Below are 24590 nucleotides of genomic sequence, written 5' to 3' on the forward strand. Positions count from 1 at the left end.
GTGTAGAGAAGCTGCCAGCTGGGCTGGCTGTTGGGGTGCATCTAAGTACTGAGATGGGATTGTATCCTGCACTGCACCATAGGGAGGTAGAGAAGGCTAGCTTAGAGGGTGCAGGACAGGTGTTGTGCCAGCCGCAGCTCTGTCTGCTCCACACACACCCCTCAGCATCTGCCACCTGAGGCAGCTGTCTCACAGCGTCTAATGGTAGGGCAGTCCCAGGCTCTCACCACTGCTGGAATGCATCACCATGCAGAGGGGAGAGCCAATAGGGTCTGTTCTGTGGGGCACTCTAAGTTCAGGTGAGGCAACAATGAAAGCTAGCAGGGTCACCCTGGCATGCATTGCAATCTGACTGTGAACCCTGGAAGAAGCTCCTCAGAGCCTCTTCTGCAAGACTTGAACTTGGTGGCAGATGAACGTGGACCTTTTAGCTAGGGAGTTGATGCAGAATGAAAAGCACCCAAAAGGAAGACATTCTGCGAGCCCAGGGGGAGCAAGCTTGTTTTCTCCTGTTCCAGAGGGTAGGACCCGAACCAATGGATTCAAATTACAAGAAAGGGGGCTCTGACTAAACATTAGGAACACTGGTGCCACCTCCAGGGGGCCCTGGGGGCCTGGACACCCATAAAACCTTTGCTGTGGGTGCCCTCCCTCTGCCCCCCCTCGCATGCTGGCCCTGCACTTTGCTGCCTTATCTCTGGCGCTCTGGCACCATGGCAGCAACTGGGCCGGGGCCTACGCTTCTGCTGTGGCCATGGCCATGCTTCTGGGGTGTGTCTGTGGTGCAGGCCCCAGCTCAGTTGCCGATGTGGCATTGGAACATGCACATGTGCTGCACCTCAAGGTTCATGGCACCCACACTGTGGGGTCAAAGCAGCACCGCTGAAGGAAGAACTTAATGACAGTAAGCATTGCTCAACAGTGGGACAGGCTACCTGGGAAGATGGTGGACTCTCCTTCTTTGGAGGTTTCTGAACAGAAGTTGAATGGCCATCTCTCACAGATGCCTTGGCTGTAAATGCTGCATCGCAGAGGGTGGACTAATGGCCCTTGGATCCCTCTCAACCCCATAATTCTATGGTTCTGTGATCCATTCATTTAGTACACAGCAAATGAATTGGTGCTTCCAAAGTTCCCAGGCTGAATGTTCTCCAGTAATGCTTTGGTAGCTTTAAAAAATATATGGTCCCACCCATCAAAGCTGTCTCAACCTCTTCCCCCTTGGATTTTCTTTTCCTTTTGTGTGGCTTGCCTGGCCCAAGTGCTTTTGAGAGTAACCAGGCTCCTCTCTTTCAGACGGAGATTATTTCACCTTTACAAGACATGAGCCCATCGGTGTGTGTGGACAGATCATCCCTGTGAGTATCTGTGCTCGCACCTCATATTTATTTTCACTGGAATGAGCTCCCTTGAAAAGGCCCATAAGCCCCAGGCTTCAGCAAGGCGTGTTTTTCATTATGGGAGACCGGGCAATGGGGTGAGGGGGGAGGCAGGCGGAACTGAGCGCACATTGTTGACATATCTTTAACAGCCGCCCTACCAGTGCTTATTTGCACATCCTAATAGAGTTTTAGAGCTGCAGTATTAGGGAGGTGAGGCCTCCAGTCACAGAATTCCCAGGACTGGAGAGAGCAAAGCAAAACACGGCATTAGCATCAGGCGGCTGTCAGCCAATTGAGATGTTTGCACAATGGGGAGGAAGTGGAGCCCCCCCCCCCTTTTCAATCCAGCAGGATCTTTTTATCTCTCCTGTTCCAAACTGCAGCGTAACAGGGATCCAGGGAGGATAATTTTCAGGTTCTTCATCTTTTTCCTTCTTGCCCTAAACAGGGCAGAAAACTCTACAATATAATATACTTTCCTAGAACTGGTCCCTTCCATTGGGCAAAAGGGGCTATTGAGGAGTGCCCCCCATCAGAGAGGGCCCCTGGTGTCCCCCTTCCAGCAGGAGGTGGCTATAACATCTTCTCCTCATCTGGATTAGCCTTCCACTGCTAGATCCGGCTCAGTCCAGCCGTTTTGCTAGGCAGGGGTAGGGCAAGCGTGTCTTTCCAACCAGACCTCCACCACCTAGTCCGTCAGATTTGTTGTAGGTCTGGAAGGGCAGGTGCAAAGGTGCATATGTCCCTGACTAACACAGAGTAGCCTCCGTTGTGTGACAGAAAGAACAGCTTCCCCCCTGGGCAGTTTTGCATCTGATCTGATACCCCTGGTTAATGTGCCTGCTCCTCCTGATGCAGAGACATCTTGCTGGTCTCCCAGGGAAAATTGGATACAAAGCTTCAGACTCAGAGCAGGAAAAGAGGAAACACAAAGGCCACAGACTTCCATCACATCTATTGCATGATTGGGGTGGTGGGGAAATAATAATAATAATCATCATCATCATCATCATCATCATCATCATCAATCAATCTCTGGGCGGCTTCCAGCAGAACACTAAAATACAATAACCTATTAAACATTAAAAGCTTCCCTAAAGAGGGCTGCCTTCATATGTCTTCTAAAAATTTGGTAGTTATTTTTCTCTTTGACATCTGGTGGGAGGGCATTCCACAGGGCGGGTGCCACTACCGAGAAGGCCCTCTGCCTGGTTCCCTGTAACTGGAAAGTGCATAATCCAGTATAGCTTCATGTTGCTATATCCACCAACTTCAGGGCCCCACAGAGTTCAAAGGGTTGGCTGGAGAGATTGTGCTACTCAAGCCAAGGTCTGCATCCCTACAAGAAGTCCATCATGTCCCCCATTAAAGTGGCACAACAGTGTACCAGCTCCCCTTTAGTAACTGCGTCTCTTGATTTGGAATGGCTTCTCACTGTTAAAACCAGAGAGCCCATGCAGAAGCATTCAAACTGTAATCTGCTGCTACAAAACCCCATAGACTTAATGAGCATTTTAAAACAAACGTTTGCAAGTTGCTCGGAAACTACCAAGGTCAACCCAGAGTCCTGAAGCCCAGTGCCAGCTCCGATTAAAATCAGCACAGCTAAGTCTTCTAATCTGTGTTTGTACAGGACTGCACAGCAATAGGGGTCCTAGTGACACCCCCTACCAGTGGTGTTTAAGTTATCATTCAAATAGTTAGCCAAAATATCCCCAGTAGTAGTTCTGACGAATATCAGAGCCTCGTGTATTTTAGTGCCTGTTTGAAAAGAGCAGAAGAACCAACAGATGGAATTTGCTGTCACAAGAGTGATGATGGACCCCTTGCCACATAGCCATGAGCCACAAGCGAGAAGTAGATCAGTGGCTGTTAGTCATGAGTGCTAAAGGGAGCCCCATGTTCAGAGGCAGTGGGGTGGGGGTAGGGTTTATTGCCCTCATGCCTTGCACAGTTGGCCACTATGGGAAACACAGTACTAGGCTAGAGGAACGTGGTCTACACCTGCAAAGCCTCAGTTAGGAAGTTTGGCTTTGATTTTTGATTTTTCTGTGTACATTTAATTGTGGGGTGTTGTATGTGGAGCACACAATAGTTACAGTAGATGTAAAGTATCCAAGGACATCAGTTGGCCAAGCCCAGTTTTAGGAAGATTGCTTTTCATTTTTTAAACGATGATTATGATGATGATGCTTTTGTATTCTGGTCAAACCAGAGACATTCCAGGCTGCAGAAGTGGAACGACACATTGGCACTGCATGATTACTGTGCTTAATATGAGTACAGTTCACCTACAGAGCACTTACAGTTTTTCTAAGCACAATCTTCTAACAGACATGATACAAAAGGAAAAAAGGACCAGGGAGGGAAGAGGAACGCAAAAATTGGAGCAGGTTGATGTAGCTCTAATGTTCTCCACCTTGTTCTTTAAAATGGACTAAATAAGTAAATAACTATCACTGGTAGATTGATAAGCTAAAACCGCCTTTGGCAACCCTTTTGCCCTCCAGAGGACTCGAGCAGCTAGGATTTCTTGGGTCATGTGGCTGCCTTAGTAATAATGGCTGCATTCTTTCCTTCAGTGGAATTTCCCCCTGCTGATGTTTGCGTGGAAGATTGCACCTGCTCTCTGCTGCGGCAACACCATCGTCATCAAGCCGGCAGAGCAAACGCCGCTGACCGCGCTCCACATGGGAGCCCTCATCAAGGAGGTGAGCAGAGCAGCGGGGTCAGAGCCGGGCTTTCTTTGAGCCAGGCCTTGCCGGAACTCAGTTCTGCAACTTGGTTTTAAGAGAGCAAGGGAGGTGTTCATGGTGAGTTCTGGCACCTCTTTTTCTAGATAAATAGCACTGAGTCAGAGGATGCATCCAGGGAGCTGCCCAGCTTGGCTTGTGTGTGGTCCATTCACCCTAAACAGCTTGCCCCTCCCCCTTCCCTCTCTTTGTTGTTGCAACAGGCTGGGTTTCCACCCGGAGTGGTCAATATCGTGCCAGGTTTTGGACCCACCACTGGCGCAGCGATTGCTTCTCACGCGGGGATTGATAAGATTGCCTTCACTGGATCCACCGAGGTAAGTGGGTGCTCTAGAGGGTGTTTGGCGTCACCTCAGAAGGAAATGGTACACCCAACAAGGCATGCTGGTGCCTGCGGAGGAGATTCGCTTTCCCAGTTAAGGCCAGGGCAGAGCATCACCTCCAGGAAGTCCTTGCTGAACTGCCTGGGAGATGTGCCACAGGCCTTCCCATTTCAGTGGGGCTTTGCAGAAGTCCTTACCCATCAGCCTCTGGAGGTCTGGCGTGCTCCACTTTCCCCAAAGGCCCTGAAGAAGAGTCCTTTGCCTGAGAGGGTCTTTACAGAGGTGGAGCTTCTCTTGGTTGCTGTGGTTTTTAATGGAACTCTTGTTTGGTTTGAAGAGACAGATAAATGTGGCTGCAGGCCATGAGCTTTCATAGAGAAGATTTCAGGTGTTTCCTTTGTTTAGTGTTGTGTTTTGAACTTTAATACATCAGCCACCTCGAAAGAGTGCTCCTTGGAAAGGCAGCATACAAAAGTAAAATTAAAATAAAAAGAATGAAGATATGCTTGTCCCTGGATTGTGCCCAAGGTGGGGCCCCTTCTCTATAGACCCTGCAAAGGCTTCCTCAGATGGCTATTACCTGTTGACACCAATATTGGAGCATTCTGGAGAGTCTGGTAAAGGCAGAGTCAGGTTCCATTGACAGATTTTGTAGCTGTATGTGGCCTGTATTTCAGTTAAAGAGACTCTCATGCAGGATGCACTTCTGATTGCGGGACGAAAAATACAGATGGATTTGGTTTCAGAATTGTCTCTTGTAGCCAAAATAAATTTTTAGCGTCATTCCAGCGGCTTTCATTTCTAATAGGCGTTTAAACTCAAAATGCTGTGGATTTTGTCCTAACTCAATACCTGCCTTTAAGAGCCTTACTAATAGGAAGTGAAAAGCGTTACAGAGATGAAAAAAAGCAATTCTCTAAGAACCTAAAGTGGGAACAGCTGGAACATTTTAATGTAACGCGAGTGTAAACTGTTCCATATTGTTTTTTATTTCCTGTTCTGTGGAATTCTTGTAACAGCAAGTCGATGTAGTAACACTTTCAAACCAGTAATGTAAGATCAGCTGTTCTGCGGAGCATTGGGCTTCTCAGAACTAATGAAGGCTGCCTTCATAAAGGTGGAAATGTTTTGTTTTCTCCTGCTTGTATCCGTTGAATATCCCTTGCACAACCTGAAGAATGGGTTTACTCCTGCTTTCAAAACTTATATGCCGCCACCTCCAGGAACTGGGAGCAGCGAGTGATATTTTAGGAAAATTAAAAGAGGTCTTGTTAACAGGCAATAGAAAGGCTGGCAAAGTTTGCCAGATTCAGGCCCATAGACAAGCTTCCTGGTAAGGCCTGCCTCAAACTTCTGAAATCTTTTCTGGCTTGGCTTTTCATCCACGCTGGGGAGGACATCTCAGCCCCCAAACGGCTGGTGGGGGCAAACAGCACTCTGCCACTGAAGACCTTAGTTTGGAACCACAGGGTTTGCAGCTTGGGCTACCAATTGCCAGTCACTACTTCTTTTCATGAATGCACACAGATTTATTTGTTTCCAGTATTTGATCAGGATGATAGTCAGGGCTAGAGCTGGAGGTCAGGGTCACTGAGTGGGGAACAGCAAGCCTGTCATCTTTTGTGACATCTAAGCCAGGCATGTCCAACTCCCAAGAGACTGCAATCTACTCCCACTATAAAAAACTGACAGTGGATTGGATTGACCAAAGTTGCTGAGCTTTTTTTCGGGGGGGGGGGGGCGCGAGATCAGAATCACGCAAATGACCAGGATCGACCAGGGATGCCCCGCAATCGATTGGTAGATCGTGATCGACCTGTTGGACATCCCTGATCTCAGCTGTATAATATAATTTGTGTGCATCTGTGCAATACCCATTCACATGAACAATACAGAGACCCATGTGCTCTAATGGGATACTTGTATATACTGTATAATTGTTTTAAAAAATGTACCTTTTTCTTTTTAAACCTCCTTACTGTTTCTCCAAAGAGACTGAGCACAGCTAACAATCAGCAATAAAAACAGAGTAACACAGATGTATGCACTATTGACTTTTAAAAGATGTAAAAAATACATTGAAATTGATAGGACAAGCAACTAATCCAGCCTCTTTGACAAATTCAAGCAACACAAAAATAGCAAAAAGTACACAACTAAAGACCCTTTTGAAAAGTCAGGTCTTTGCCAGCTGCCTGAAACTGTGAAGGAACTTGCTCTGCAAGCTGTTTCATAGAGGAGGTGCCACAACAAGGAAGGCCCTGTCCTTAGCTTCACCACCTAAGGTGGAGGGATTAGGAGCAAGGGCCCATCTGAGTACTGGAGTTTGCAGGGGCAAACATACAGAAAAATGGGGACTTGAGGCCCATGGAAGTCTTTCATCTGTGCAACCCAATTCTATACCTGTTACTCAGAAGAAGTTTCTGGTAAACACTGACCAGCTCACTCCCAGACAAGTGTCTTTGCTGATAAATCACATGCATTTAGGATGAAGAGTTTGCAGCCCTGCTGCTTGTAAAACAACATGGGCATTGCCAGCTAACTTTTTTTGGTCATCCTCCAACTCCTGAATAATGACTGTCTGGTGGTGGGGGGAGATTGGGAGATGGACCATATGTCAGATCTTTGTGGAGCCTTTGATGTGCTCTCCCCATCCCAGCACCCCGCCTCTTTTCCCATTCACGGCTCACCTCTCCCAGGTGGGGATGCAGCGGGGTGACGGTCCCCCCCAGCCTGCAGGCAGGCAACTTCTTACACAAACCCGCCCGTCATGGATCGCTTCTCTGCACAATCCCCCATCGCTTGTGTTTCATGCTGCCATGGCTCATTAGGGACAGCTCTGCAAAAACGCTGGGTTTCTGTAAGCACCAAGGCTGAGGGCCAAATGCTGCCTTTGGGAGAAAGCAAAGCAAAATGTGTGCTCCACACTCCATGATTCCCCCCCCCCCCCCCGCTGAGCCTCAGATCAGTCACAGAGCCCTCAGAAGTAGAAGAAACGGGTGTGGAGAAAGAGGGACGTTTTTCTCCTTCTCTCCATAGTGCAAGAACTAAATGGGATCATTCCATGCAGCTGAATGGTGGAAGATTTGGGACAGTCTAAAGGAGGGACTTCTCTGCACATCTCAGAGTTAAATGATGACATTCACTCTTGCAAGGTGTACAATGGCTACCAACTTGGACTTTTTCTAAAAGGGAATTGGACCAATCCATGGAGCATAACGCTCTCAGTGGCTGCTAGCCCAAATGGCTAGTATGGCCTGCTGTGGCTGTGGCTGTAGAGACCGATGTGGGAGAGACATGTTCTTTTGCAACTGGGGCAGATGAAGGCGTCCGGTTGTGCCTGTGCAAATGCACCATGGGATTTTTTCTTTCTGTGCTCCTCCCAGAGGTCATTCCTCCTTTGGTCACTGCTGTGGATACACAATCAGACTGATTATCTCCAGGTGCTGCGGTTATCTGCATGGCACATGGCACGATCAATGTTGCCATCCTCCATGTCATGTTGGCCTGCCAATGGGCCTGGTACCTGAAGCCAGTTCCCCACAGAGCACGTCCTTGGAGATCTTTACTGCTTCATCAGCATCTCCAAAAATCTCTTTCCCCTACTTCCGAGCAAACACTTAGCTCTGGGGTGCTATCGCGTTGGCCTTGGGAAGTGAACAGGGAGTGGTATTCCTGGCGCTGCTTGAGTGTTTTCATCCCCTGTATGGCTTCACTTGCCTTCCTACCTCTCTGCCCCTTGTTAAATGAGCATCCAGTTATCAAGGATGAAGAGAAAGCAGAATACAGGCAATGTAATGTCAGTGAGCCCTCAGGCAACAAACCAAATGGAATCTCAGGTCTGGGAACAACTTTAGAAGTGTCTGGGTGGGGCTCTATGCCAGTCCCAATAGCCAGATACCTCAAAGTCCTCTGGGGAATATGTGGAGCAGGAGAGTCTTTTACCAGCATCTCAGCATCACGTTGCTTTCGACTCTGGATCCCTCCTTCCTTCTCTTTGCTCCTTCAGTGTTTGTCCTGTTCCAAGCCTAGATGGCTGTAGAAACAAATTGGAAGAGGATTGGTCTGTCAATAGCTGCGGCTGATGGGAGTTGCAGTCCAAACATTTGGCAGTAAAGGCTGCTGTAAGTCACGGTAGCTAAGCAGAACCTCCATGTGCCAAGGCAGTGCTCCTCAGATTATACCTGACACCAGGAGCAAAAACCAGTGGGTGGATCTCCTTCCTGTGCCTTGTTTGTGCGTATATCAGGATTAGACTCTGCTGGATTAGACTAACCTTGATCTCCTCCACCAAGACAATTCTTATACACTGAAAGGGACCTGGGGCAAAGCATGAATAACCTGAGACAGCGGTCAGTCGCTGGATGATGTTTAGGGAAGCTCACAAGCGTTTTTCCTTGGGTGTGAAGTGGGCTACAAATTTGCTGCATTCTAGGTAAAATCAGCCATAGTGGTTACTTCTGTTCCAAGCTGACCACATTGTTGTCTCCATATGGTGTCTCCCAGGCAGAAACTGAAGATAATGAAACATCTGACATTTGTTCCAACATACTGAAGTCTGTATGAGTGAGAGGAAAGATGAAGATTTGGTTGATGCAACAAACACACCCAAGCAAACAAGTTAGATCCCCAGTTTAATGAGAGAGGGAGATCAGTGGGGGAGAGGGAGAGAGGGAGCGCTTTGGGCTCAAAGATCTTTAGGTTGAACAACTTCAGTCAAAAGCCCAAGGAAGCATCTTGTCTGATTTGCTTGAAACTCGGGTGTTTTCTTTATGCTGTGAGTTTAACAAAGCATGAGCTCATCATTAGTCAACAAGATACCGGGCGAGGCCATCAAAGCAAACTACAGGAGAGTCCAGGATTGAGTCATGCCAAGCAAATGTTTGCAGCTAACAGCTGTATTACCACTGATCCTGTCTTGCTCAGCAGGTGACCCCCCCTCCAAATGAGATGGATTTCATGCTGCAGGATCCAGACCCTGTTGTGTCAGCTCTCCCTTCTCATCCAAGAGGATTTTGCACTAAAGGCCTGCAAGGACCTTCCAGATCAACCCTGCGAGACATTTTGCTCATTTTTACTGAACTTCTTTGGTTTCTCTCAAAGGTTCTCAGAAGAACACTCAGATTCCAAAACTTGTGGAGGGGCAGGGCAAATTGGACTGGCCCTGTTGAAAGCAGAAGTGGCACGGAGCCCACAAATCTTTCCCACCTCTGTTCTGTGCTGAATAAATGCTACATTTCAGATTAAAATGGTCATTGGTATCATTGCCCATAGCCTAGACCAACTTTCCCCCAGGTGCCCTTGACATGTTGCTGGACTACAACTCCCAGCAGCCCCAGCAGCCAGCATGGCCAATGGTCAGGGGCAATGGGAGCTGTGATCCAACAAAATCCAGACGGCACCAAGGCTGGCTACCTCTGCATTAAGAGGAAACAGGCCAAATGGAGCCATAGGGCAAAGAGTCCACCAGGAATTCTACAGAACAGGGTGGCCTGTCCTGTTTCACCACCTGAAGTGAAGTGGGAGGGTACTGCACACTGTGTGTCACCTCTCCTTGCCACCCCTGATGCAGCTTCCAGGTTCTGGCAAGATCTCACCGGAAGCCAGATGCTTCTCCTTGCTTCTCTGGTGGCAGCGATGGTGGGGTGCCCACAGTGGTGCCCCTTGGATTCTGCCCTCTGAGGCGGCTGCCTCACTCTGCCTCATGGATAGGCCAGCCCTGCTGTACCAGCACCACTGGGATTTATGGAGGACTTTCCTGATGAAGGCAAGCGGTGCCATTTGGACTTGTCACTCTGGACGCTGAAATGTTTTGGGTCACCAGCAAGGTGGGAAGACGACACAAAAATCAAAAATGGAGTGAATGTGACCCAGTCATAAAGCAATGCAAGGTCTTCTTCACACAGGCCTTCTTTGCCATTTGTAAGCCCTGGTAGCTTGGGGGAGTCCTGAAAGCTGATCCCTGAGACAGGGCTGGTTTTAGGGTGGTGCACCCCACATAGAACATGGAACCAAGGGGGCAAAAATTGAGAAGATCCATCACTGAGAAGATCCATTTGGGGATGCCAAATTTTGGGCTCACTCAGGGCACCATGCTATCAAAGATGACCAACACCTGACCCTGCCCTGAAATGCAACTGTGATATGGACTGAGCTGAGAGGACCTGCCAGACCCGTGCATCTCTCTGTGCATTTCTGTGTGCTGCTGGGTTGGCTCATCTGGGCCAAGGGGGTTCTTCTGGGGTGGGCCAAGGACTGACAAGCACAGCTTACTCTTCTCCATGCCAATCTGCAGCCAGGTGCTGTGTTTGTGCAGCAAACAACCCCACATCTGCAGAATCAGTGTGTGTGGGGGTGTACTTTGCATGGGGAGTTAGGCTTTGACAGAGGAACCTGAGAATATTCTCATACCTGCAAGATCCTTGTTTGCAGTTTATGTTTGTTTTGATATTTAACCTTCCTTTCAGCCACAAAACAACCCCTTAAGCAGCTCCAAAACAGGACTACTTAAAATAAAACACACACACCAGAAAGCAAATTAAAAACAAATTACATCCAGTGAAGAGCAGAACATGCATAATCACAGAGAACAAGTCTAAGCTATTTGACCCTTTCAATGTACTTTAAATTAACTGGATTATTATTTAGTAATTGAGAAGACAAAAGAAAAATGAAAGACATTTTTTTAAATTTTATTTTTGCATTTTCTATTTTACATATACAAGTGAAATAAAAACATAAACACAAAATCCCCTTTGACTTCCTTTCCCCACCCCTGCCAAAAAAAAGCAAGACATTTGCCCCTTGTGAGTGACCCAAGCAGAACTTGCAAAAAAATCACATTTTTATAGAGGACAGAAGGTTATATATCTATATATCTATTTTAAGCAAAATTTGTCCAATATTTTAAGTCTAATTAATGCATTAAGGGGTTAATACTATAGAGTAAGCTGTCCTGCTATGCTTAACTAGGTCACTCCCCAACACCTTGAGAGAAAGGTAAACTTCCGTCTACCTGAGAAGCTCAGTGTGTAAAGAGGTCTGAGCTGGTTGCACCAAGCTCAGACCACGTGGCTCTAACAAGCCTGAGTTCCTATACCAATAATTTAGGAACTTTCACCACTGTAGCTAACCCACATTTTACTGATTGATGTATGAAAAAGCACATGAATCTGACCTTTGGAAAGTTTGTAAGTAAACAATCTTTAACTTACCAAATGTGTGGTCTTTTCTATGCTAAAAGAGAAGTTTTGGAACTCACAAGAGCATATTTTAAAAGTCAAATAGCCTATATTTCCACGTTTCACTTTGCAGCATAATTTGTGATGTTAAAATCTCTAATGGGGTTCTCTTGCCAAAGAGTACTTGCCCCAAACTTGTATCCCGGCATCCAGGAAGTCTCTTTTTATACCCATTTTCCTCCTTTTTTGTAATAATTTTTATTACATTTTCTGTTTTACAATTTCAAATAAACATTTTACAAACTCTAAAATATCCAGTGGCTTCCCTTCCTCTCTTTCCATGGTTCATTTTACATATCATACATCCTTGCATATATTACTATAACCATTCAAATAAATTTTACACTTTTACATCCATCAAAAATTATTTACTTTGTTGAATTTATCTTAATGCTGTCAGTGTTTTCAGCTGTACAGTTATTTTCCAGATATTCAGTAAGCATTTTCCAATCTTCTTTAAATGCATGTTCTCCTTGCTCTCTTATTCTATCTGTTAAACCTGCAAGTTGTGCATATGCTTTCGACTTAAGTTGCCAATCCTCTTTAGTTGGGACCTCGCTCACTTTCCATTTTGGGGCTAACGAAACACAGGCCACAGTTGTTGCATATGTAAGTAACCTTTTCTGGCATCTGGGAATTTCAGTCTGGGTTATCCCCAGCAAAAAGAACTCTGTTTTTTTTGGGGGGGGGACGGACGTAATTTTGAACATTTTTTTCAATTCATTATAAATCATTTCCCAATACCCTTTTACCTTTTTACATGTCTACCACATGTGGAAGAACATTCCCTCTACTTCTTTACACTTCCAACACATCTGATTCTGTCTTATAAATCTTAGCCAACCTACCCAGAGTTAAATAATAATAATACCATCTATGAATCATTTTCAAGTAGTTCTCTTTCAATGAGTAGCATGCTGTAAATTTCAGGTTGCTTTTCCAGAGTTGAGATCTATATTGTGTCCTATATCATTTGCCCGGTGTGTCATTGAAGTTTTAACAAGCTCGTCTTTTGTTTCCCATTCTAATAGAAGATGATACATTTTAGACAAAGGTTTATCCTTATTTTGCAAGAGTTCCATTTCAAATTGTGAACTTTGGTCCAAAAATCCATTCTTTCTATCTAATTTAAACATATCATGTAACTGGTGATATTGCAAGCAAGCAATAACTTGGTTCCTTAGGTTTTCCATTGATTTCAGTTTGGGTTCCCCAATGTAAATTCCAGCAGTTACAGGGAACAGTCACCCATTGTCTACAGTTACAGTTGCCTATTGTACAGTGGTACCTCGGGTTACAAACGCTTCAGGTTACAGACTCCGCTAACCCAGAAATAGTACCTCGGGTTAAGAACTTTGCTTCAGGATGAGAATAGAAATTGTGCAGCAGCGGCACAGTGGCAGCAGGAGGCCCCATTAGCTAAAATGGTACCTCAGGTTAAGAACAGTTTCAGGTTAAGAACGGACCTCCAGGACGAATTAAGTACTTAACCCGAGGTACCACTGTATATCTACATTAACTCTCTTAATTGTAATTGCTCCGATGGGAGATAGCCATAAATAAAGGTGTTTTTCTTTCCAACAGATTTTTATGTTTCTCCCAAACTCTATACAGATTCTTCCTAAGAATGTGATTCATAAAACTCTTATAGATTTTCGCCTTCCCATACCAAAGACATGCATGCCAGCCGAATTTTAAATCATGTCCCTATACCTATAAATGTATATATACCTATTTTTTCCTTGCCACCAACAGAGATTATATTGTTGCAGGTCCTTGTGGCACACAGAGTTCTGGTCCCTCTTGGGTTATGCAGAGAATGATCCTCCCCTCCAGCCAGTCTCACAACCTATTCCAAGTGGGGATTGAGGAGTGGAGGATGCTGGTGCCAACATTCCTGTTGATGAAACGTCTTGGCTCCACTGTCTATGGGGGAGAAACCTTTCCTCTGGCATTCCCTTCCTCGGCTGCACCGGCTGTCTGTGGGGAGTTCATTGGGAGTACCAAGAGATGGGAAGGAGGAAGCAAGTGAGCAGTGCAGAAGACATAAAAGCCAACACACACCTCCCTTTGCAACCCTTTCCAAATTAAAAACTGGAAAGAACTGCCTTTTCTCTCTGCAAAGCTTCCCTCGCCCCTGCCCAGGGTAAAAATACAGAATAATCAAATAATTAGTGAGTAGTCATTCAAGAGAGAAGAGGAGTAGCATTGGAGTTAGAGCACATATTCTCCCAGATGAACTGCAACACTCATTAAGCTTATATCTAGAGAGGCTTTGATCTGTGTACTTTCCTTGACTGAGCTAGCTTTGTTATGTAGTCCCATAATTCAGGTGATATCAGATCCCCACCCTCAATTTACTGTGGCAGCCACTCTGAGGAGCTCCTTCCCTGGGAAAACAAAGTTGCCTCCCTCTTCATCCAACTCCCTTCCCGGACAGGTGGAAATCTCCCTCTTTGGGAAGGTGTTTGGGGCTTCCTCTTGTTGGCTTTGCAACATCTCTAGATTGTTTTGCTGTACAACTGCTCTTGGCTGGCTTTTCATTCATTGAGTTTTTAGCTGTGATCTGAAAATGTGATTGGTTTAGATTCCGTTGTGTGTCACATTGAGCGTTTAGTGGTTTTGAAAGGCTGGGAAAGAAACTGAGGTATTTTATAAATAAAAATAGAAACAGTTGACAGGATGAGGTTGCAGACCGAAGGAGCAACAGATTGCTAGTTCTTTGATTTATTGCTTGGTGTTTGCCACTGTGATGATTGTAGGGATGTGTATAGATCACGGGTGTCAAACACAAGGCCCGTGGGCCGAATCCGGCCCGCCAGACCTCGTCATGTGGCCCGTGTAGCCGCCGCCGGCCGCCAGCCTTCACCTTTTATTCTTGCTTTTTTTTTGACACAAGAAAGCCGCCTCTTCAGCGCATGCGCGGCAGCCTACAAGCCAGAGAACGTCTGCCCTCTAGCGGCGCCGGCTGTTCTACACAGGAAACCTCCACTTTAAAGAGTGGACACATAGTCCTACAGATACAACCGGCCCTTTGAGGGTGACTAAACTGCTGATGCGGCCCCCGATGAATTTGAGTTTGACACCCCTGGTATAGATGTTAGGAGAGGATGTATTTATTAGATGTTATCCTACCTTCCTTACGTTATAGCAGAGTGCATCTCTTTGCAACTTAAAAGGGAAGCTTAGATTGACCAGTTTTAGTTTTTTAGTTTAAGTAACCAGTATGCTTTAAGGCGGGACGCGGGTGGCACTGTGGGTTAAACCACAGAGCCTAGGACTTGCCGATCAGAAGGTCGGGGTGAGCTCCCATTGCTCGTTCCCTGCTCCTGCCAACCTAGCAGTTCGAAAGCACGTCAAAGTGCAAGTAGATAAATAGGTACCGCTCTGGTGGGAAGGTAAACGGCGTTTCCATGCGCTGCTCTGGTTCGCCAGAAGCAGCTTAGTCCTGCTGGCCACATGACCCGGAAGCTGTACGCCGGCTCCCTCGGCCAGTAAAGCGAGATGAGCGCCGCAACCCCAGAGTCGCTCACGACCGGACCTAATGGTCAGGGGTCCCTTTACCTTTATCTATGCTTTAAGGCAGACTGGTTTCTCCTTTTCTCTCCCTTAAAACAACAATCACATAAACAGTCTTGTAAAAGGTAAAAAACATTTTGCTCACTCAGAATACTTGTTGAGAAGTAACAGATACAGCAGCTTTGTTCAGGCAAGCTTAAAATGGTAATTCTGTTACATAGGCATGCTTAAGTCTAGCTTAAGATGGAGTCTGAGCATTGGAGGTCAGACATGGCAGATTGTTTTTCACATTTATAGCTTGAGATAAAGAGTAAAAGTGAAGAGAGGCAAAAGAGCAGAGAGCAAAGACAAATTGCCCAGTCAGGTAAGTAGATTATATATGGCTTTGCCATTATATATGGCTGGGCATAGTGGGAGTGTCTCTCACAGAGCTCTCTCTAGCAAACTTACAGGAAAACTCTGTGAGCTTCATGTGCCTGTCTAGCAAACATGCATTGTCGGTTTGACTGCATTGTAAATACAGTGGTACCTCAGGTTAAGTACTTAATTCGTTCCGGAGGTCCATTCTTAACCTGAAACTGTTCTTAACCTGAAGCACCACTTTAGCTAATGGGGCCTCCTGCTGCCACCGCGCCGCTGGAGCACGATTTCTGTTCTTATCCTGAAGCAAGGTACTTAACCTGAGGTACTATTTCTGGGTTAGCGGAGTCTGTAACCTGAAGCGTATGTAACCTGAAGTGTATGTAACCTGAGGTACCACTGTATCCCACAATGATTTGGTGTTCTTGGGATATGTTGCCTCCAACCATCAGAATGTCTCAGGCCAAAAGCATCTGAATGGAGTCAGTTCTGAAGGAAAAGTCTGAAGGTGTAACCTTTTCTCTAAAGCGAAGCATCATAAGGGTCTTCTTGAAACTTTGCTGAGGTCAATGGGGCTTGCACAGGAGATCTTCCCAGGGACTGGGCTTCTCTGTCCTCCCAGCTGCCCTGTTTGGCTAGATTGCCTCTGCTTTGCATTTGCTCCATCTTATGCTGTCATTTTTACCACATTTTCCATTGTCAAGTGATGATGGGAAAGAAGAAACAACTGTTGGTAAGCAAGACCATTTCATATCACAGGAGGGGAGAGGGCTGCTGTGCTCAAGTCCTGCTCATGGCCTGACTGTAGGCATCTGGTTGGCCACTGTGAGAACAGGATGCTGGACTAAATTGGCCAATGGCTTGACCCAGCAGGCACTTCTTATGTTCAGCTCTGTTGTCCACTCTTGTTGATTTTGCACGTGTGCTTTTGGCAAAAATCTGAACATGTTCAAGGGTGTGGGCAGCAACAAAGCAGTGTTGAGGTCCGTCATCTATCCATGAGCATTGGCTTGTAGTGGAATGCCTTTTTTGATACGCTGGCAGATGCCACCTGATCCCTTAGAAAAGGCTCATTAATGCTCTGTCATGCTACCACCCACTTCTGTGTGTGTTGTTAACAATATTAACCTCCATCATAGGTGCTGGCTCCCTGGGGCCTTGAGTGCCTGAGCACCCACAAAATTCCCCACGAAGGGGCTGGGCACCCACAAAATTTGGCACCAGGGCCACCACGGCCCCAGGCACCCATGGTCGCAGGGCCAAGCTGGCACTCTTGACTTCCATTATATGCCCAGCTGAGCCTACAGCCAAGGTTGTTGTTGTTGTGGTTACCTCAGGTTTGTGTATGATTAAGGATGACTGAGTGGACAACAGGCAGATATGGCCAACTCTCCTAGAAAAGGCTCCAGTGCAATGCAGCAGATGTTGCATAGGCGCACAGGGCTCTTGCAAGCTCTGCTTGGTTTTGCTGAGGCTTTTTGCTGCCTGCCATTATTGTGTGGCAGCTGGCTGCCATATAAAATGTCTGCCTCAGAGTCAAAATGTCTCAGGGTTTATCCACTCTTAATTTCCCCCTGCTTTTTCTAGGCATGGCCCACACTTAAAAGCTCAATGTCTGAGCACCCTTTTCTTTTGCTCTGGAGCTTTCCTCATGAAAACCCACTGCCAGAAACTCAAATTGACATTTGCTCTGCTTGAGCACTAAAGAGCAGGTTTTTGTGGGGAAAGCTCCTGGGCAAAACAAAACAAAATGCTCATACCTGGAGTTTTAAGCACAGACGTTTTCCTGGAAAGAGTGGGGCAAAAGGTAAGTGTGGATAAGCCCACAGTCCTACATTTGAGTAAACGTTGGAGACCACAGAGCACTGATTCTGACTGCTTGCAGTACGCCCATCTCCCCGCATGGACTGCACAGTCAAAAGACTAACCAGTGTCTAGACTGTGTGGGCAGGCAGGGAATCTCTGTGAACTTGTATGGAGCAAAGAGACCAGGATGACTTCAGTCCCTTCTTAGACCCGTTGTTGATATGTCTGCCTCCACTCTTATCTGCCCATTGCTTCTGGGAATCAAAATGTTTTGTTTCTTATGTCAGCATAATTATGCATCTTCACCTGCATCTCATGTCAGGGCTGGTTCAGCTGCAGGTCAGCCCAGAGACTCAGAGACTAGCTTTAAAGGTGATTCTTTATTCAAAGAAACAGAATACAAACAGAAAAACCTAAGGTGAGACTGGCCCCGGTGAAGCAGTAGCCAGAACTGGCGATCTGGGCCTCCCACTTCCCCCTAAGCCTCCTCTCCATCCAGCTGTTTTCCCTGCAGTCCACCAGGGAGGGGCCCCTTGAAACCTCTGGGCCCATTGTTCGGCCACATGCAAAAGTCTCTGAGACCTTGGAGACAAGAGGGGAGCTGAATACAGTAGGACCAGCAGGCTCCTATGGATCTGTTGCAGTCTCAGCCCCCACCTCCAACTGCCTGTCCTATGTCTGCAGTGTTTTCATCCTCTTTGTTATGTACTGAGTTGAATAGGATCCACAAGGCAGCAGTCTGACTGGTCATAGAACAATAGGATTCAGAATGCAGCAGTCTGATTGGTCCTAGAACAATAGGGTCCGGAATGCAGTAGTCTGATTGGTCCACAGGAGCCAACCAATCCAGCTCCAGGTGGAAGTGAATCCGCAACCTGATTGGTCTACAGGTGAATCCTGGAATTAGCCAATCACGTGGGGCCCATTGTGTAAATAATGTATATAAAGCAGACATTCTGGGGGAACTTCCATTCCTCCTCACCACTATGAGCAGAATAAAGAGCATGAAATCCACTCGACTCTGAGTATATTTCACTCTTCTTCCTCTCTCTCACTAAGAACTGTTGCTTGTCCAGTACAGTGGTACCTCGGGTTAAGTACTTAATTCGTTCCGGAGGTCCGTTCTTAACCTGAAACTGTTCTTAACCTGAAGCACCACTTTAGCTAATGGGGCCTTCTGCTGCTGCTGCGCCGCCGGAGCATAATTTCTGTTCTCATCCTGAAGCAAAGTTCTTAACCCAAGGTACTATTTCTGGGTTAGCAGAGTCTGTAACCTGAAGCATATGTAACCTGAAGCATATGTAACCCAAGGTACCACTGTATTCAGCCATTTCCCCCCCCCCTCCTCTCTTCTGTGTCCCACCAGCATTCCCCTGACCTGGAGCCCTCCTCTTCTCAGGCTTCTCTGGGGGTTTCTCTGGATGGAGCTCCCCGCCTCTCCTCATTGTCCAGCCAGACCCTGACATTTCACTAGAGCCTTGAGCTGCCTGTTGCTCTGAGCCCATCTCTCAAGCCTTTTCTCCTTCATCTTTTCAGGTTGGCAAGTTGATCCAAGAAGCGGCTGGGAGGAGTAACTTAAAGAGGGTGACGCTGGAACTTGGGGGGAAGAGCCCCAATATTATCTTTGCAGATGCCGACTGTAAGTAAGGAAGAGGGAAGAGTTTTGTAAGGTTCACATTTTAATGCAAATAATGTAATGTAAATAACTCTCACTTTCTGAAACAGCCCACAAACCAAAACACTGCTATCCTTCAAAATTAACTCTTCTCTGAGTTTCGTGATGCAGTCCTACAACCAATTAAGATGTACAGAAATGTATATGTCAGGGAAAGTGTATACTACTTTAAAAAATACATTATATCAGGGATTCCCCCCAAAAAGTGTATATATTGTTGTAAAAGTTGGGCACCATCGCCACTCTTTGCTGAGTGGTAGTGAGATTCCAGGGGGTTCCAGGCATTCACCCAAGATCAATGCTCCTTTGGAAAATAGAAGACTGCCATAGCTTTAAGAAATATGATTTATTCACATATCCACACCTTCAGTCTGCATGGAGGGAGTCCAGATCTTGCAGCATGGCCATCTCAAACAGTGCAGCGGCACAAATAAAGAGGACAGAGGGAAGATTTTCTGCCTCTCTCATAATGAGGGCACTTGAGGACATCCAACAAAGCTGGATACTGGGAAATTCAGGACAGATAAATAGTTCTTCACACAGCGCATAGTTAAACTGTGGAACTCACTCCTACAAGAGAGAAGGATAGCCATCAGCCTGGATGGCTTTAAGGGCAGATTAGAATTTGGGGAGAAGAAGGATATCAATAGCAACTAGCTATGATGGCTATTTTGTTTGTTTGTTTATCAAATTTATTTTTAATAATAATAATAATAATAATAATAATAATAATAATAATAATAATAATAATTTTATTATTTATAACCTGCCCATCAGGGACGCGGGTGGTGCTGTGGGTTAAACCACAGAGCCTAGGACTTGCCGATCAAAAGGTCGGCAGTTCGTATCCCCGCGACGGGGTGAGCTCCCATTGCTCGGTCCCTGCTCCTGCCAACCTAGCAGTTTGAAAGCACGTCAAAGTGCAAGTAGATAAATAGGTACCACTCCGGCGGGAAGGTAAATGGCGTTTCCATGCACTGCTCTGGTTCGCCAGAAGCAGCTTAGTCATGCTGGCCACATGACCCAGAAGTTGTACGCCGGCTCCCTCGGCCAGTAAAGTGAGATGAGCGCCTCAACCCCAAAGTTGGCCATGACTGGACCTAATGGTCCGGGGTCCCATTACCTTTTACCTTTACCCCACCCATCTGGCTGGATTGTTAACTTTATTAGATTAAATCCTTGGATCACACGGTGGTTTAAAATATTAAAACACAAAAATACATCAAAGAAGAAGAAGAAGAAGAGTTTGGATTTGATATCCCGCCTTTCACTCCCTTTAAGGAGTCTCAAAGCGGCTAACATTCTCCTTTCCCTTCCTCCCCCACAACAAACACCCTGTGAGGTGAGTGGGGCTGAGAGACTTCAGAGAAGTGTGACTGGCCCAAGGTCACCCAGCAGCTGCATGTGGAGGAGCGGAGACGCGAACCCGGTTCCCCAGATTACGAGACTACCGCTCTTAACCACTACACCACACTGGCTCTCATCAGATAGTAACAAACAAAAACAATACCCCCCCCAGTGTTTATCTGTGCTCTTCCTCCCCAGTCAGAGGCAGGAATGCTGGGAATCAGAAATGGGGAGAGTGTTGCTGTTGTGCTCACAGGTCCTTCCTCTAGGCATCAGTTTGGCCACTGTGAGAAGCGGATGCTGGACTCGATGGACCTCTGGTAGGATCCAGCAGACTGTCTTTACGTTCTTATGATATTTGGACAAAAGCTGCCAGTTCCCAGTTACTGGGTTTTCATTTCAACAACAGGCTGAGTTCTGAGTTGTCTGCCAGTGGTTTTATGATCTGACACAGTCTGAATTATGCAGGCCAAAATATTAATTAATCTGTTGTTGTCGTAACTAGCATCCAGGACCTCCTGCAGAGCACCGTGGGTTTTTTCTTACGGCCCTCGAAACCTTTTTGATCTCTGCCCTGCTCTTACAGGAATCCCTACGTAAAACAGAATGAATCATCTGCAGTAACGGCAGCATACACAAATAACATGTGTGTGGATGTTTTGATCTTTTCAAACGTCTGCCCACCACCCCAGCAATGGAGTTTTGTTCTGTTGCTTTGAAGTTGAGCAGCATTATTTGCAGCTTGGAGTGATGTGTGTGACGTGGGCTCAGGAGCCACAGATGTGGGGAACGGTCCCTCAGCATGTGGCTCTCTTGCTTTTGCAGTGGATTACGCAGTGGAGCAGGCACATCAAGGGGTCTTTTTCAACCAAGGCCAGTGCTGCACCGCCGGCTCCCGGATCTACGTGGAGGAGCCCATCTACGAGGAGTTTGTTCGAAGGAGCGTTGAGCGTGCCAAGAGGAGGGTGGTGGGGAGTCCTTTTGACCCCACCACAGAACAAGGACCACAGGTAAAGGGAAGGTATCCAGGGCCCAGATACTAAATGCATTTCTACGGTGCATGCCAAGTCCTGGAAAAACACTGGCCACATTAGCACCATACATTTAAAGTGCTATGATCCCACTTTAAACACTCATAGCTTCCCCCAAAGAATTCTGGAAGCTGTCATTTGTTAAGGGTGCTGAGAGTTCTTAGGGGACTTTTGTTCTCACTGAAGAGCTACAATTCCCAGAGTTCCTTGTGAAGAGAGATTGATTGTTAAACTACTCTAGAAACTAGAGGGAGGGAGGGAGGGAGGGAGGGGAGGAAGAGATCAGGTGAAAACACTATAACAGCAATGCAATGCATGTAAACTTCAGTGTGTAGTATTCCAAGAGAGCAGATCTCCAGGTGCCAGGCAGTCACGGCAAAGAAATGAAGAGGAGGAATTTATAAAGACGGTTTGTGCTTTGCAGATCAATCTATGTCCACAGCCAATGATCCTGTGATTCCAGGCACATCTTGTTGGCCGCTGTGAAAAAAAGGACACTGGAAAAGATGGTCTTGTATTGGGCGCACCCAGTTTCTGCAGGGCCCTGCTCATGCTCATCTTCTCTTTCCTTCCTTCCTTCTTCTTTTTCTTTTTAAAGATTGATAAGAAACAATACAATAAGATCCTGGAACTGATTCAGAGTGGCATTGCTGAAGGCGCACGGCTGGAATGTGGAGGCAAAGGACTGGGAAGGAAGGGATTCTTCATTGAACCCACAGTCTTCTCCAATGTAACGGATGATATGCGCATTGCCAAGGAAGAGGTATTGGTTCCTCTCATCCTCTTTTCCCCACACTCTGGGTCAAAGATCTTGTCGGATGTTGCCAGGAAAAAACCCTATTCACAGAGGCTCCTGAAGTTTCCCCCTGGCAGGGCACCAGCGGTCAGCCAGGATGAGCACTGGTCAAGAGTCCCAGCAGCCCAGAAGCACCCCTTGTTTGCCTGACCCAGCTGTGCCAGCTTACCATTTTCTTTGCTGGATTCCCAGGAAGGCATCTCAGTGGTGGGTGGGTGGTGGTGTGGTGCCATTTCTAAACAAGATCCAAATTTTTCTGAACAAGAGCCAAACATTTCTGGGCGCATCTAAACAAGATCCATACTTGACTCCCATCCATGGTGACTGCCTGCCATTTTAATTTACCCCAGATGCCCACTCCATTTCTGTTGCAGATCTTTGGGCCTGTTCAAGAAATCCTGCGGTTTAAAACCATGGATGAAGTTATTGAAAGAGCCAACAATTCAGACTTTGGACTGGTTGCTGCCGTCTTCACCAATGACATCAACAAGGCCTTGACCGTTTCCTCCGCAATGCAAGCAGGAACTGTCTGGTGAGGAGGAGGGAGGAGGGCTGGGGGCAGGGGGTGCCTGCTCTGGAAAATGGGGTGTCTGTTTCTGGGGTGAGGGATAACATGGAGACTTTGTAATCAATGTGTTTTCTTTCTTCCTCCGACAGGATAAATTGTTACAACGCCTTAAATGCCCAGAGTCCTTTTGGAGGATTCAAAATGTCCGGCAATGGGAGAGAGATGTAAGCAACACTTCCAGTGAGGGCTTTGGGGCTCATACCTGTCCAAATGGTGCCTCCACCAGAAAGGGGGAAATGGTGGCTCTCCAGGTGATGCTGTGGGGCTGGATGTGGAGGAGGCAGTCATGCAAACAAGCCCTTCGTCTGGATCCACACTGACCTTTCAGCACCTGACCCTGGGCATTTTAATGCCTGATAGAGCTCAACCAAAATGGCCTTCAATTTGACGAAAGTATATGGGGGCAGGGAGATTGTTATGTTCAGTGTTTGACCTTGAACAACCCAGTGGAAACAGGGTTGTAGCGGTGGTGGAGGCAGTTCTTTTTCTCCCTAAGCAAAAGCTTCATGAACTGCCTATATTCCTCCACCAAGGAAACCACTGCCAGTATCCCCAGAAGGGAATTTGGGTGGGGGAGAGCAGGGGATGGAGGGCACGGAGTCTGCATTTCCCTTGTTGAGCAGAGAGATATTCTCCTCTACAAGCACCACTGAAGTGAATGGAGACTTATGATGCTCTACACGTGCCTCTCCCGTTCATTTCAATGGGGAGCACACACAGGGATTTCTCAGGTCAAATCTCTTGTCTTTCACTCTCCCTCCTTTAGTGGCACGCAGGATCTGCCTCCTTACCTTATCGTGTGGGAGGGTTGGCCATCCCTGTTTGTTGGTGCATCACCCAGACTCTGATAAGCATCTTTGTATGGTACTTGTAGAGAGGAATGGTGTTTAGTCACAAATCTTGCACATTTAATTTGTTTTCTAGGGGAGAGTGTGGACTGCGAGAATATTCCGAAGTGAAGACTGTGACGATAAAGGTTCCTCAGAAGAACTCGTAAGAAGACAATGTGCCGATCACTGCAGTACATCAAGTGACCCTCTGTATTCCTTTTATGGGGACTAGCACTCAGGAATTTTTTAAAAAACAACGACACAGATTTCTTTTTTAAATAGCATTGCAACCAGGCTTGCCATTAAGCTGGATGGGTTTTCGCCCCACTGCTGGCCACAAACCACTCGTTTAATATAGTACAGTTAGAAAACATTCAGAAATGTTCCCACTATACAAATTGCAAGTAAACACACGCTATCATGTTCCTGAAAAGAAAACCTGTTTTAAACTGACCTTCCCAACCATCGTGTCCTTGATTTGCTCCATTCTTGTATGACGTTGGCGCTGCAACCGGATTCATTTGGGGACCCAAAACTCAGCAAGCAGCCACTTACCAGAAATAGAAGCCCCAAGGCTGGAGGTGGGCAACTTAACTGGAGATTGTAATGTGCGTTCTTGAAAGCATAATCCTTTTCTCCTGAAGTGAGTTTGTATTCCTCCTCATTTCAGGGAAACTTGCAAAAACACAGTGCTCCAACAGAGAAAACGATGGTGGAGTTTTGGGTTCTCTCTGTAGCTGCAGGTGTGTCTTCGTAAGGAAACCATTTCCCTTTTGGATCTGACATAAAGCGCACTGGCAGTATAACCACCACCACCACCTTCCCCCCCCCCAAAAAAGGCTGGTTGCGTTTACACCTGCTCTTCTAGACAGAAAGGGAGGAGCTGGGTGAGAGGAAAGGGGTCACTTCAGCCACTTGCTCCCATGTTGAGTTATGAGGGAGCAGATTCCTGGAACTGG

At 46.6% G+C, this 24590-nt stretch overlaps 1 protein-coding gene across 1 annotated transcript in view; it reads left to right on the forward strand.

Annotated features, from left to right (window-relative positions):
- ALDH1A2 (aldehyde dehydrogenase 1 family member A2) overlaps positions 1 to 24225 on the forward strand; it is a 66531-nt gene extending 42306 nt beyond the window's left edge. The window contains exons 6-14 of the mRNA XM_081170629.1: positions 1297 to 1358; positions 3965 to 4093; positions 4339 to 4452; positions 18921 to 19023; positions 21232 to 21416; positions 22036 to 22200; positions 22608 to 22765; positions 22891 to 22965; positions 23726 to 24225. Of these exons, the coding sequence (XP_081026755.1) occupies positions 1297 to 1358; positions 3965 to 4093; positions 4339 to 4452; positions 18921 to 19023; positions 21232 to 21416; positions 22036 to 22200; positions 22608 to 22765; positions 22891 to 22965; positions 23726 to 23798 (1064 nt within the window). The 3' untranslated portion in view covers positions 23799 to 24225. The remainder of the gene's footprint in view (positions 1 to 1296; positions 1359 to 3964; positions 4094 to 4338; positions 4453 to 18920; positions 19024 to 21231; positions 21417 to 22035; positions 22201 to 22607; positions 22766 to 22890; positions 22966 to 23725) is intronic.
- The last annotated feature ends 365 nt before the right edge of the window (positions 24226 to 24590 follow it).

The sequence above is a fragment of the Podarcis bocagei genome, assembly GCF_964188305.1.
Source record: "Podarcis bocagei genome assembly, chromosome: 14".
Taxonomy (NCBI): domain Eukaryota; kingdom Metazoa; phylum Chordata; class Lepidosauria; order Squamata; family Lacertidae; genus Podarcis; species Podarcis bocagei.